The 13,245-nt window shown below is 40.1% G+C and overlaps 1 protein-coding gene across 6 annotated transcripts in view; it reads right to left on the bottom strand.

The window, feature by feature from the left end:
- The window catches only part of KCNC1 (potassium voltage-gated channel subfamily C member 1), a 123,097-nt gene extending 109,854 nt beyond the window's left edge, over nucleotides 1-13,243 (bottom strand). For all 6 annotated transcript variants that reach the window (XM_012574107.5, XM_030273854.4, XM_012574108.5 and 3 more), the window contains exon 1: nucleotides 12,672-13,243. In XM_012574107.5, the coding sequence (XP_012429561.1) occupies nucleotides 12,672-13,241 (570 nt within the window). In that variant the 5' untranslated portion in view covers nucleotides 13,242-13,243. The remainder of the gene's footprint in view (nucleotides 1-12,671) is intronic.
- Nucleotides 13,244-13,245: the final 2 nt, after the last annotated feature.

Raw genomic sequence — 13,245 nt, 5'->3', positions numbered from 1 at the left:
GTGATAAATAGATGTACAAAGCTACCACAACAACATTTTAAGTTTTTAATGCTTAGAACCTTTGGAGATGAACTTAGGGACCATCTGCAGTTGTCACTGACTTCTAAGAGAGCTACAAAAACTGGGATCCAATGCTGAAATTGCTGTTGTGGCCATGGTGAGCTCAACATTTATATCTAGAGGGGACTTTGATTAATGTAGGATGTCAAGGGCTTCACGAGACCACAGAGACAGGACTCAGCCCAATGCTGGAAACAGGCTTGTGATTAGCTGGTTTTCAGATGTGGCAGCAAGTCTTATGGGTGCCTGAGAGTCTTGAAAATACCATTCCTTCTATTTCAATAGCATAGTTAGTTTTAAAAAAAGCATATTTTATTGCAAAATAGGCTGGAACTGTTTTAATACAGAAAGCAAGGGGCTTAGGAGCACAGCTTTAAACTTCCTGGATTTTGCTCATATTCCTGCCACGGTTCCCAGTAAGATTTCTCTTTCATCTACATTTGCCATAGTTCCTTCTTTCTTACTTTCTAATAATTTAAGAGACAAGATGACAGAACAGATTAAAAAATATCTATAAATAATACTGTATGTAAAGAGGCATTTACCCACTGAGTCTTAAAACTCATTCCATGATTTGGATCTATTTTTATAAGCTTCATCTCACTTGACACTGACAATGATTCACATAAATATTAAGTGTTCATTTTTAGTCCAGTGCACATAAGTGAAACTCAACTGTAGTGTTCTTTGGAGTTTTTACCCCAAAGGTCCTTACTTAGGATGGAAAGAAGGTTAGGAGGATGCAGTTCTTAAGCACTCTACAGTCATCACATAGCATGGAGCATTTTTATATTTTTCAATGACATTCACATTTCAAATGGGTTTTTGTGTTGATTTTTTTTTTTCTGTAGGATAGAAAAATAGGGTGTATTATCCTGAATTAAAGCCTAAACCTGAAGGCTGTGGAATGACATGGTTACTGATTTGTACCTCTCTGTTGTGTTGTGGTTATGTTCAACTCCATCACTATTTTTTGCTGCATCTTGCTTTTTAAAGCAGCCCTGAGATGTTTTATTAATTGGCCAAACATTTTGCTCTTTGGACTATGCATCAAAGCAATTTAAACAATGAAAGAAATTTTTTTTTCCAATGTTTGTCACTTCTAAATTCTAATACAATTGTGTTTCTCTTATAGCTGGAGTATATTTGATAACAGATGGTAAAACTGCAAAACTATCTCCGCTTCATTAGCGCCCCTGGCAAGTCTTCCTATATAGGGTAAGTTACAGCAGAGAGGGATATTTGACAATATACCCTTTGCAGTTTCCAGTAAGATTTTGGACTAGTTTTAAGTGTATCGTGAAAGCAGTGAATGTAATAGCTAGAATGCCCATTGATCACTTGTGTGTTGGTTGTTAAAACCAGAACTAAACATACATGCTGTAAAAGGCTCTGATCTAGCAAAGACTTGGTCTAGTGCTTTTCCAAGTCAGATTTATCCTAGCAATAATTTCATTGCGATCACTTTCCTTTATTGGTGATCATGAATTTTTATTGAAAAGTAATAAAATACAAGCAATCAATTGCCATTTAAATTAAAATAATGCTTATGGTAAAATATTGATGAAAAGGCAGCCTTCAGAGATTTTAAGAATGCTTTTATTTCCATGGCACAACTGAAAGGTGACAGATTGATGGCCCTGGGAAACGCAGGTCTTTTCAAAACAAATTATGTGATGTGTCCTCACACTGACTTTGGAGCTCGCTTTGCAGCATGGCAAATCTGCTCAGGTTCTGGGGTGAAAAAGTCCTCTCTTAATTCTGCATATTATCTACCCTGCATATAATCTCCTACTTTTCTGTGCATTTTGCACATTCCTTCTCCACAGGGGCTGCATGGAGATCCCGAAATCATTGTGCACGGCTCACCGTGGAGTCCAATGTATGAGGGCAACATATGGTTATTTCCTACCAGGAACTGGCTTCCAACAAGTGAGTGAAAATAAAAGGACTAGTCTTGTCATATGCCAACATGAGGCAGTCTCTGATAATGCCACTATGTATATCTGTTTTCTGCTATTGACCTTGCTGAATTCAGTAGCCCAGAATTACCACAGAGGAGCAGCCTCTCCCACATTATTGGGAAATGTTGCTTTGCCATCTTCCCAGTATAATGGTTTGTGAACTCCTCATGCTGTGCAAATTGGATTAACTTCACCAGCTGCCTGGATTATGCAGCTTTGTGAAGTGGGCAGGGCTCCCAAGCAGAGATGGATGAAAAATTGAAATTGTGCAGTGGGAGGAAAATATTAAATTTGAAATTTCACATTCTAAGCAAAAACCAGTATCCACTAGATTATTGCATCCAGGGAACTGTTTTATACTCTAAATATCTCATGTTTTTGAGTATGTTTTTTAAAACAGCATATATTCACTATGTATTTGGCCAGTTCATTTAAAGGACTTCTCTTATTAGTGAAGGAAAATTATGGGCATCAACCAGGCTTTGATATAAGCTATTTGCCAACAGTGCTAAGGCAGTTTTGGGCACATGCAGAAAAAACACTTTAGGCACTGGAAAATTTCAATATACATTTTAAAAAATTACAGATGTATGGTTAGTGTTTTGGGAATTCTAAGCTTTAGCTCACATGGTGATACCCTTCCATGAGTCTGCCCTCAGAAGTGAAGATGTAGGAAGTGACTGCTAGATTTCCTGGATACAGGAGTGATGGAGAAGGTGGTAATGGAGAAGCCCTTCTGTCTGTGCACTGGCCACCACAGCTCAGGCACATACTGCACCTTTGGAAGGATCACAGCCTTGGGCAATCTTCTGCTGCAGTCCAGGCTGGTTTGGAAAACATTACATCAGAGTATAGTGTAAAGTCTTCCCTAAGATGCTGTCAACTTGCTGTTTTTATAGAACAAGCATTTAGAGGTGTCACAGAAATTATAACTCTATTGTGCTAGCTACTGAAATAAACATATAGTAAGAGAAAGAAGAAAAAGTGCCAAGCAAGTAACCAAAGAAATTTTGGTTTTCTATTTTGAAAGTGACATACTAATATTAAACATCTTGTATGATTTCACACACAGTAAAATTCATCAAAAATGAAAAGGGCTATACCCAAATACTCAAATGATGTGCTATACTGAGCTAATAAAATGTGGTGCTTGTGTGCTTGTGCCCATTGCAAATGTCCATTTGCTGAGTTAATATGTGTGACTTGCCTTTGCACTATTGGCATGCTGCAGATGCTCCTCCTGAGAGGATCCTTCAGTGCTAACATAGGCAAATAAGCAGGGCTTTGGTCAGATCTTCTAGCAAATGCTCACTCCATAAACTGCACTAATTCAGTTGCTTGCAATTGTTTGTCCAAAGCTCAGGTTTGGGGGCTTTTTTAGGGTTTTGTTTTTTATTTCCTAGTAAATTTCCACCATGTAGGTCTGTGTACTCCTCTGAGGACATGTGGGAAAGTTCTGAATGAATGTTAAAAATCACCTAGTAAGAACAAAGGCTTACCCTGCTGTCCCAACCAAGATATCCTTTCAGAACAGTAAATGCAAAGTTTTAGGCATTCCTGTAGCTGATGGTAATATGGACATGAAGATAAATTTGTGGTGTGGAGTTGAAGATGTTATAGAATTTTTACTGAATTTCAAACTTTTATTTGCCTGTAGTCCATGCCACTGACACAGTGAAAACGGAGCTTCTTTGCTTAGAAGAGCAGGTTCTCCAAAAGATGCTTTCTTTAGACCTGTGAATGCACTTTTGCACTATTGATTTCCTGCTGCTTAGACATAACTAGCATTTTAAATAATCTATACAGTTTTGAAATTTACATTAGGTCTTTTAATAAAATCCCTAGCACCTCAGGGACTTCTTGGTAGGATAGACAGTGAACTCCTATGAACTGAACACTAAACAACAGAACACTGAATTTCACTATCACTTAAGCAAAATTCAGACCTAAGCTGATCTGCTACTGCCCCAAAACCAGAAAACCAACCACCACCCCACAGCAGTTGCTTCAGTCTGGGTATTGGATGAGCTATCACAGCACAGTCAGGTTGTTCTTGGTTTGTCCTTACACGTGCTTTGCAGAAAAACCCCGAGTTAAAATCAGTTCTGCATTATGCGGGACACATTCCCGAGAAGTGCTAAGACGTACTGTCACTAGATTTCTTGCAGAACTCCACACTAGAAGAGAAGGGGAGATCCATGCTAAAAAGGGAAACGGGAATAGCACAATGTGGCTGAGATCATGTTGTGGTGTTTTTAGAGTAGAGATCAAAGGCTGCTGAGAAGGCAAGCCCTTTTGCATTGCATGTTGTGGCAATTACACAATTGTCCTTGTCCTGAAAAATTTTACCTGAAATAGATCTGCATGGATCTCTGGTTGGATCCCACTAAAATCAGTGGTAGTTGGGACTGTGGCCCTACAAAGTGGGGTGGGATTTTAGTGATGGTCTGTTTGCTGCCTGCCTGTGTCCTTTCTGCTCTAGGACATGACCTCCCTTCTGCTGGAGGTCGTAGGTGGTCAGCATTTTAGAGATTTCTTCCTATTAATTTTGTTTTGAAGTCTGTTATCAAGTCTGAAGCATTCTAACGGAAGGTTTTAATTTAATTTACAACTGGATAAATCACAGAACTGGCCTTCACCATCTATACCTGTCAATTGATCTGGTGTAATGAAAACTGCAAGAAGCCCAAGCTGATAAATAGAACAGAACAGGGGTATTGGAATGAATTTTCAAGGGAAATCTGCAGCTAAATTTCTTAGGCGTGTAAAACAAGCAACCCAAGCTGACCAGATCTTTCTGTATTTAAGAATATGTTTTTTGAGGGTAAATGTGGGAAGCAAGAGAAACTCTGCTGCAGTCCAAACATTAAGTAACTGTTGATGTATCTCTGTGTGCCTGTAATTTTTTGTGAATGGGTAGATGATCAAGAAAATTCAGACAAGAAGATCAATTTGGTTTGGTTGTGCAGGTGAAAATGTATGTTTTAACTTGTATTTGCCTCTGAAAATTGTAAGACTTGGTAGCAATAGGCTTTGCCTTTGCTATTTAAAACAAATAATCCATTTTATTGCCTTTTAAAAGGGACATTCTTTCCCAGGTTTTCAAGTAAAAAGCCAGTATGATATTTTAAGCTATTTATCGTAGTCACAACACCTCAGTGGTCCTGACCCAAGATTTTTTCAAAGTAAATCTAGCAGTGCTGAGATTTACTGCTGCTCCTGAAGTATCAACATGATTACGTAAGTGTGTGCCAGCAGCGTGTGCCTGTGTTGGTAGCTCGTGTGCAGCACACACATTGCTGGCTGTCTGCAGTGCACTGAAACCTGAGATTTATTGCATTTACAAAAGGCCATTACAATGCAATTTTAACTTCCTGTCATTAAAGGGTCTTACATCATAAGCAATCACTGCAAAAAGCCTTGGCCCACAATTTATTCATAATTTTTACTGCGTGATTTATTAGCGCCTGTGTTACATTTTATAAATCTTATCAGAAAGAAATTAAAATCCACTAGGGCCTGGTCCTTTTACCTTTACCCGTGTTGGGTGGTATCTTGTTCTCAGCCTGACGGAAACAGGGATATTCCTGGAGTAAGCTATCACTACAGGAGTAGGAGTGAAGATAGCAAAATCTGGTTACTTAGTGAGCACAGGAGAGAGATGTAAAAATTATTCTAGAAATGACAGCATTTGGTTTATATTCCAGGGGGAGGAGGTGGTTCTCCATGGATTCATAGATTTCTCTGATTTCATCCGATCCTACCACTTCTGTGTACCATTTGGAGTGAATCACATATTTATGTAATTCAATATTCAGCAGGGAAAGCCAAGTCAGCCTTCAAAACTGTTCTTTCCTCAGATAAAATTCAGCATATAGTAACTGAGAACCTAATTGTAAGACAATTGCAAAGATGTCAAAATGGCTTTTCTACCAGTTTTATACCCCAAGAATGCACAGAAATTTCATAAAATCAAGCTTATACAAAATGGAAACTCAGTTTTGCCATCTATATTTGCATGAGAAATTATACACTTGATTATCAATTAGGGCCCAATTTTTCAATCTGAATACTCCTGCTTGCCCTTTTTATTACGAAACACAGCGCTTGGATATGATTTAGTTGAACATTAATTGAAGTCATGTGGTTTATTCTACAGTCCTTTGCAGTAAAAAAAGGCAATAAGTTCGTGATGAGCTTTGTCAGTATTAGAGCTCTATGTTTTGATGCAGTGTGCTAAAGATGTTCATGTCTTTAAAAGATTATGAACACATGTATTTGAATATGTATGCTCCTAATAAATTGCTAAGTTCTATTGCACTTTAGTGCTTTGGAATGGAAATAGACAACGTGTCTATTAAAAAAAAGCAGTATACAGCAATTAATTTGTTATCCTGAACCATACTGCAGGAAAATTCATTTAGATCCTTGAAGTTGGTGGTAATGTTGGCTGAGTTTCAATAACAGCAAGGCTGGGCCCTCTGTTGCTGCTTTGCTAACAACTCTCCTTATGTTAAGAGAAAGGCAGTATGTATAGACTTTACTAAAGTACTACTGTAAATATACACACATTTTTACAAATAAGAAAGACAAATACTGTTAAATTCTAGATCGCACAGCAGAAGGGAAGAACAAGATGGAAAAATAGTTCTAGTTTTTCCTATTCCTGTAGTCTAATATGCCACGTTTCTGTGATCAGTTCTAAAATATAAATATTATAATTGATCCACAGATCTTTTCCTCCTTTGTCTCATGATAGAGCAACAGAGAATTACCAGTATTTTGTTGCCTTTTTTGCCCTAACCAAAACCAAAATAGCAAATGTCAGGAGAAGGGCAAAGAAAATAACTGAAGGTACATAGGGGCCAAATACCTTTCTGAACCCAGCCACTAAATTTGCATTGATTTTAGTGGCACCACGGTTACTTCTGCAGAAATATTTTGGGGTGGTTTAATTTTGAAGTCCTTCCTCATATGGAAATCCCACTCAGCATCGTAGGAGGTGGCAGCAATAGGAAGGCATATATATGTGTATGTATATGATGGTATGATCCATACAATCACAGCCTTGGCTAAATGAAGTAAATTTTGTAACCTAGAAACATTAAAATTAAATAAGATAAAAATTGAATAAAAAGAACAGATGCTGTTCTTTTTTAAGGTTTTAGAATAATAGAAATAAAATTGGAATTAGGAAAATAGATTTTAAAAAAATGTCCTTGAATCCACACTGCTAAGTCTGTACTTGGCAGCCATGGAATTGTCAGGTGGGTAACATCATCTCTCTCATCTCCTTGTGAGATCGTGACTTCAAAGAGATTGTAAGATTTGCTGGGCAGGCATCATATCTTCCTGTGTGTTTCTGAACAGCTCAAAATGGTGAATCCATGATTTTGCACGGCTGTTCTGGTATTTTTAAATTTTTGTGTGTGTGGTAGTTTAAAAAGGTATTACTTCTGAGTTTGGATGGATAATTCCCAGGAGTTACTTGTCTAGCTGCTCCCACCATGACCAATTTGATAGGGGCTGGATGTGGGACTTGGAGCAGTGAACACTTTCTAACTGGCATTGCAAAGGTCTCTTTGGGCAGGATGCAGAGAAGACTACCATGCTTACTAGTGGGTTATATAAGGATTTGCAGTAATATGTTCCTTGATCGGAGAAAATAGGAATAAAGTGAAATTTTAGGAACTATATTAACAATGAATGATAGAATGGTAGTTAATAGATGTCTGTAATTCCATTATACTACAAGTGCAAGGGAAACCTCATTGGATGTGGAAAGATTCTCGTTTTTCCAGAGCTGTAATGCAGCATGCAGTTAAAATTAGGCTTTCTCGTTAATTGTCACAGTATATGGTGAGAATTCCTGCAGCCAGCTTCAGTGCAGGATTAGATATGGCTCTGCAGGAGACACCTTCCAGAAAGGTTCAAGGTGGGAGAGCAGCTCCACCAGGGCCCCTTGGAAGCTGGCCCTGAGGAGCGTAGAGGGAAGCGAGTGGGGCAGCTCTCAGCCCCTCTGTCCCTGTCTGCTCCTGCGGGGTGGGAGGCTCCAGACCACTGTCCGTGAAGTGCTCCTGTGCCAAGCGTGTCCCGCATCACACATCTGTGGAATAAGCTCCCCTTGTGAAGGATGAGGAGTATCTGCTGCCGCTCCCTGATATCTGCCTCAATTCCTGAGCTAAGCTGTGCTGGCCAGGGGTAAGGAATGAGCAGAATCAACCCAGCCTTTAATCCTTAAGACAGTTGGTTATTCAGGATCTAGGATCCCATAAGTCTTTTCATACCTATGAGTGTTACTTTATAGAGAGAAAAATCAGTTTAAATGAACACAGCAAGGCTGAAATGCTCTTGAATGCACAAAAGAAAGCTGGAAGAAATCCCTGGGGAATACCTTTTTCTCATCTCTTTACCACTATCCTTTTTCCTGTCTCCTTCTCGGTGTCAGAAACTCGTCCTTCAAAAGTCACCCACTGAGGAAAGCAGATTCTTCTGCAGGATGTGAAGGGGAAACATGAGGGAAGGGTGAGTGAGAGTTTTACTTTTCCTCTTACAGATCAAAGTGGTACAGCATATGCCAGGATTGCAAGTCAAGCTGTTGAGAACTTTCCATAGGACCCTAACCAGCTTTTATTTAAAAAACAGTAAAAAGGTTTATTTGGAAGGACTACAAGAGCTTTCCTGAGAGTTCATTAAAAAACCTGAACTGTCCAATTTGAATGTGAGCAGTAGTGCACAATCTCAGCTGAAAGCTCCTCATTCTCAAACACTGAGTAACCCAAGGAATGTGAATTAACACAAACACAACCTTATCCTGCTGTGGAGGAGGAGGAGGAAGGGGAATAAATATGTTAGATACCTGCGGGCCAAACTCACCAGGAAGTCAGTGGGAGCTTTACTAGTGGAAGAACAGCATGACCAGACATAAATATGAAGGAGAGAGGATGCCAAGAAAATATTTTTCACAGATTTGTGTACTGAGGGACCTATGAAGTCAAGTAAGTACAGAGGGCAGGAACTCCACCACAGTGTAACTCTCTGCTGCTTTAGCATAGCTTTCTGGCTAACTCTATTTACCCCTTTCTGCCTACTTAGAAAAAATAAATTTACTAAGTTGTCTGATGATGCAAAAGAGACAGTTCTAATGAGCTTCATAGAAACATCAGTTTTAGGTATGTTCAGTGATATTTAGCTGTCTGGACAGATGATTTTGACAATCATCCAGGATCCCTGGATCTTTCCCATCACCTTTTGTTACTCTGTTCAGATCTCCAGGCACAAGGTATTGCCTCTAATATCCAAATGTGGATTCTTTAAGTTGAGAAGTTTAATACCTGTTTGTCTTACTAAGATAGATGTCTAAGGCAGTCTGTCATTTGAAACAAACTATCTTTGTTTATTACAAATATAGAAGATGATGCAATTTTTGAAGTGTTTCTTCTTTTTAGAAAGAACTACATTACTAAGAAATTAGCATGGAGAAAACTTGAAATTAATTAAAATGGGCCACTATTGTTTTAACAAGCAACTGTTGACTATGTTGCACCTAAATACAAATGATTAGTGATTAGGAGCTTTGCTTAATCAAAGTAAGAAATAAACAAAATTTGCAGAGTTAGCTGATTTTGCCTGACGTACACAAATGCACTCCCAGTCTTCCCTGGCTGTCTACAATGAGATCAGAAGTAATTTAGTGTGAGTCAGGTGGAGGTGAAGAAAAACAGCCAAATGTACTTGTATTTGCAAGCAGTGTCCATCAAAATCCTCCAAGAATGGCTGGATTTGAGTAAATGCTGAGCTTTTCATAGACAGTTCCTAAACATTCACTGATCTAGCATACCAGATACAGTCCAGAGAATCTTGCTCTGTATAGATAAGCAGAATTTAATTTAATCTTAATATTCAGAGACTGTATTCCTTTTACTTGCCCAAGCGTAACACCATAATGGTTATGTAAACTGATGCTTACATTGAGATGTTATTTTGACATGCATTTTGATGCCATATGTAAACATCAAAGAAGTGTAATAACCACCCTTAGTAGAGGTCCCAGTTCCATTTAGGAAGAGAAAATTTTGTGATTTTCTTTTTGACAAAATAGCAGTGTGAATTTAGATTTTTACACAACTAAATTGCAGTTTGTAACTGAAAGTAACAGATTCAATTAGAAGTGGGGTAACAGTAGATTTGTTGCCTGACTCTACCAATAATTGCCTTAATATACCATTCACTTGTTAATGATGTTATCAATTATTTTACTATAAATTAGCTATTGTGAGCTTCAGGTCTTTTTGCAATGCCTGTGTCAGGTTACAGCAGTATAAATCAAACTCCCATCTCTTTTTACATCCATAACCATAATGTATGGCTTTTATTAGGAAATGTTAAGTATCCTATAATGTCTTCTTAATGGACAATGTGTGTACATGTTGATGAGGAAAGCCATCTTCCTTCATGCAAAATATTAATGCATGTGGCCTACGTCTCCATAGATACAAGTTAAAGAATCATATTTAACCCATTAAATATTGAGTACTCATATTTATCTAGTCTTAACAATCTTCTGAGGAAAGGACAAGTTAGAGGTAAATCAGGAATTGAATTCTAACAGGTATGCACAGGAGATTGTGAATAAATGGTACATCATCCCCTCAAAAAAAGACCTCAACAAAACCAAATCATTTTATAAAACACCTACTGCTAAATAGAAATACCCGTAGAAAATTTATATCCTTCTAGAATTCCAGCCTGTGCATCACAAAAACTCCTAATATTTGTTATCGATTTTTGTCCTTCTCCTAAAATATTATAATGCCTCCAAGAAAAAGAGTGTTTTAACCTCTGTATCCTTTTCACTGGGACAACATTATCCATTTGGCTTTCAAACCATTTCCCAAAACCTTGAACAAGCACATTACTTTCACTTGAAATGTGTTTTACCAACAGATTCCTGGGTACCAGAGAGATCTGCTATTCAGATTGCCTGCTAACACTGGGCTTGATTAATGGAAACCAAGCATTTTGAAGGATACCCTCTAACCTTGCCTTTCCCTTTCCATGTTCCCTTGGCAAAAATCAGGTATTTGAAAGCTGCAATACAACAGCATCATCTTTCCATCTGGTGGTAAATATTCTATTATTCCTTTATCCTCCATGCTGTTTAAAGGGATTAATTTAAAATATGAGCTCCTTTGTTCACAGAGAAAGTCTCCAAGGGGTGTGCAAACAAGAATCTTTAGAAATGCAGCACGATATAACTCCAGGCTCTGCTCCAGCTTTCCTCATTCATTCAGTTTGCAGACCTGGTGTCTCCCTGCTGGAGATCTCTGCTCAGACCAAGTCTCCGGCAGCTGCTATTCCACCACCCATTCATACACAGCCAGCTCCCCTCTCCCTGCTCCTTGCATTTCCACTTTTCTCTCCTCCATCCATCCATCCTCCATCCATCCATCCATCCATCCATCCATCCATCCATCCATCCATCCATCCATCCATCCATCCATCCATCCATCCATCCATCCATCCAATTTTCTCCCTAATCTGATCTCACTTCTCAGGAACACTGATCATCCTCCCCCAGCAAAGCATCTCTCATCCCTTCTGAGGGCTGGCAGAAATTAAGGTGTAACAAAGGTACATTTAAGAGTAGAGACTATGCCAACCACTTTCTTTATGAAGGCACTATCCTCCATCAGTTTCCCTAGTTATCAATTTTACTAGCTTGGGAGTAAATCCTGCTGCTGTTCCTGAAACAAATGTTTTCAGTACTTTTGATTTCAGCAGAATCAAGCCCTAATTAATGTAATTATTCTCATAGCATGAGGCGATACCTACTTAAAGCAGTCGGATGACTGTTACAGACCATTTTTATCCACACTTCTGCTGTGAACTGCACCAGTGTGCATTCCCTTCCCAAAACAATCGCTGGAACCAGGAGGGGAGGAGTTGTCCTTCAGTAGCAGGAAAGAAACCTGTCAGACACAGTGTCCCTTCTACATGAATGAAACCTTTCCTCTGATTAATACTTTGCATTTCCCACAAGGGAAATAGACACAGAGTGAGCAGCTGAATTATCCATTTTCAGATGTTCATAAATATTTAACTTGCTACGTATGAGAAAAGAGAAAGGCACTGACTCCCTTTCCAGTCCAGGCTGAAACTCTCCAAATCCCCTGGTGCCACTGGGAATGCCTGCTCCCATAATCCTTTCTCCATCTCGTAAAGGGGAGAGAGCCATTAGCTTGTAAGAGGGCTGGACAAGGTGTCTTTCTTTACTGGGGGATGTCTGACTGTAAAAATCTATGCATAGAGGGAAATTACCTGGTGTAATGGAGACCTCTCTGGCCCATGACTGGGGCCCTTCCCCAAGCTGTGCTATGAGTTTTAGGAGCCTATTAGAAAATAAGGGTCTCTGGAGGCTCACATCTGAGTACGCAAGCTCAGGCCTTGGTGTCTACTAGTTCTACATGCATGGGGCCTGCTTGAGAGTGTGGGTTACATCCCCACAGACCCCACGTGGTTTTTGTATGGCCACACACATGGATGCCTGCTCTGCTCTGACAGCAGAGAGAACCCTGGTGATGCTGGGAGGAAGTTGGGACCACAGGGAGGTTTGAGTGTTTTGATGATGCTGATTGCATAGCTTACCCTTGCATATCTGGAGGAGTAGGGATCCTCAAAGAGTGCCCAGATGCGGGGCTGCCACCGTCTCCAGAAGCCCCCAGACCTGCCATCTGGGGAGTCACTAAGTGCTAGGCGTTTTGTCATCTCCAGTTCATCTTCACCATCACCAGAGTCTCCGGTGCCATCTATGTCTCCGTCCTCAGCACTGCTATCCAGGGGAGCCCCACCAAAGCTGTCCAGAGCCTCTTCAGCGTCGCGGTGCTGCCGGTAGGTCATCCAACAGCAGGGCTCCACATCGGTCTCATCGATGCCCCAGAAGGCCAGCTCCTCCTCATACAGGGGCCCGCACACGTCCGCGGGGCAGTGCAGCTTGCCGGTGCGGTAATAATTCAGGATGTGGGCAAATACGCCCGGGTGCCGGTCAAAGAAAAACTCATCCGTGCGGGGGTCATAGTCAAAGTGGCTGTGGGCATCGGGCTCAGCGATCCAGGCCAGCCGCGTGCCGGGCAGGGTGCGCAGGGTGCTGCGGTAAGTCTGGTGCCTAGTCCCTCCCACGTTGATCACAATGCGGTCGCTCTCGTCGCCCTGGCCCATCTCG

This window comes from Taeniopygia guttata, chromosome 5 (assembly GCF_048771995.1).
Source record: "Taeniopygia guttata chromosome 5, bTaeGut7.mat, whole genome shotgun sequence".
In the NCBI taxonomy this organism is placed as follows: domain Eukaryota; kingdom Metazoa; phylum Chordata; class Aves; order Passeriformes; family Estrildidae; genus Taeniopygia; species Taeniopygia guttata.
The sequence above is the reverse complement of the archived record's forward strand: the minus strand, read 5'-3'. Positions and strand labels throughout refer to the sequence as shown.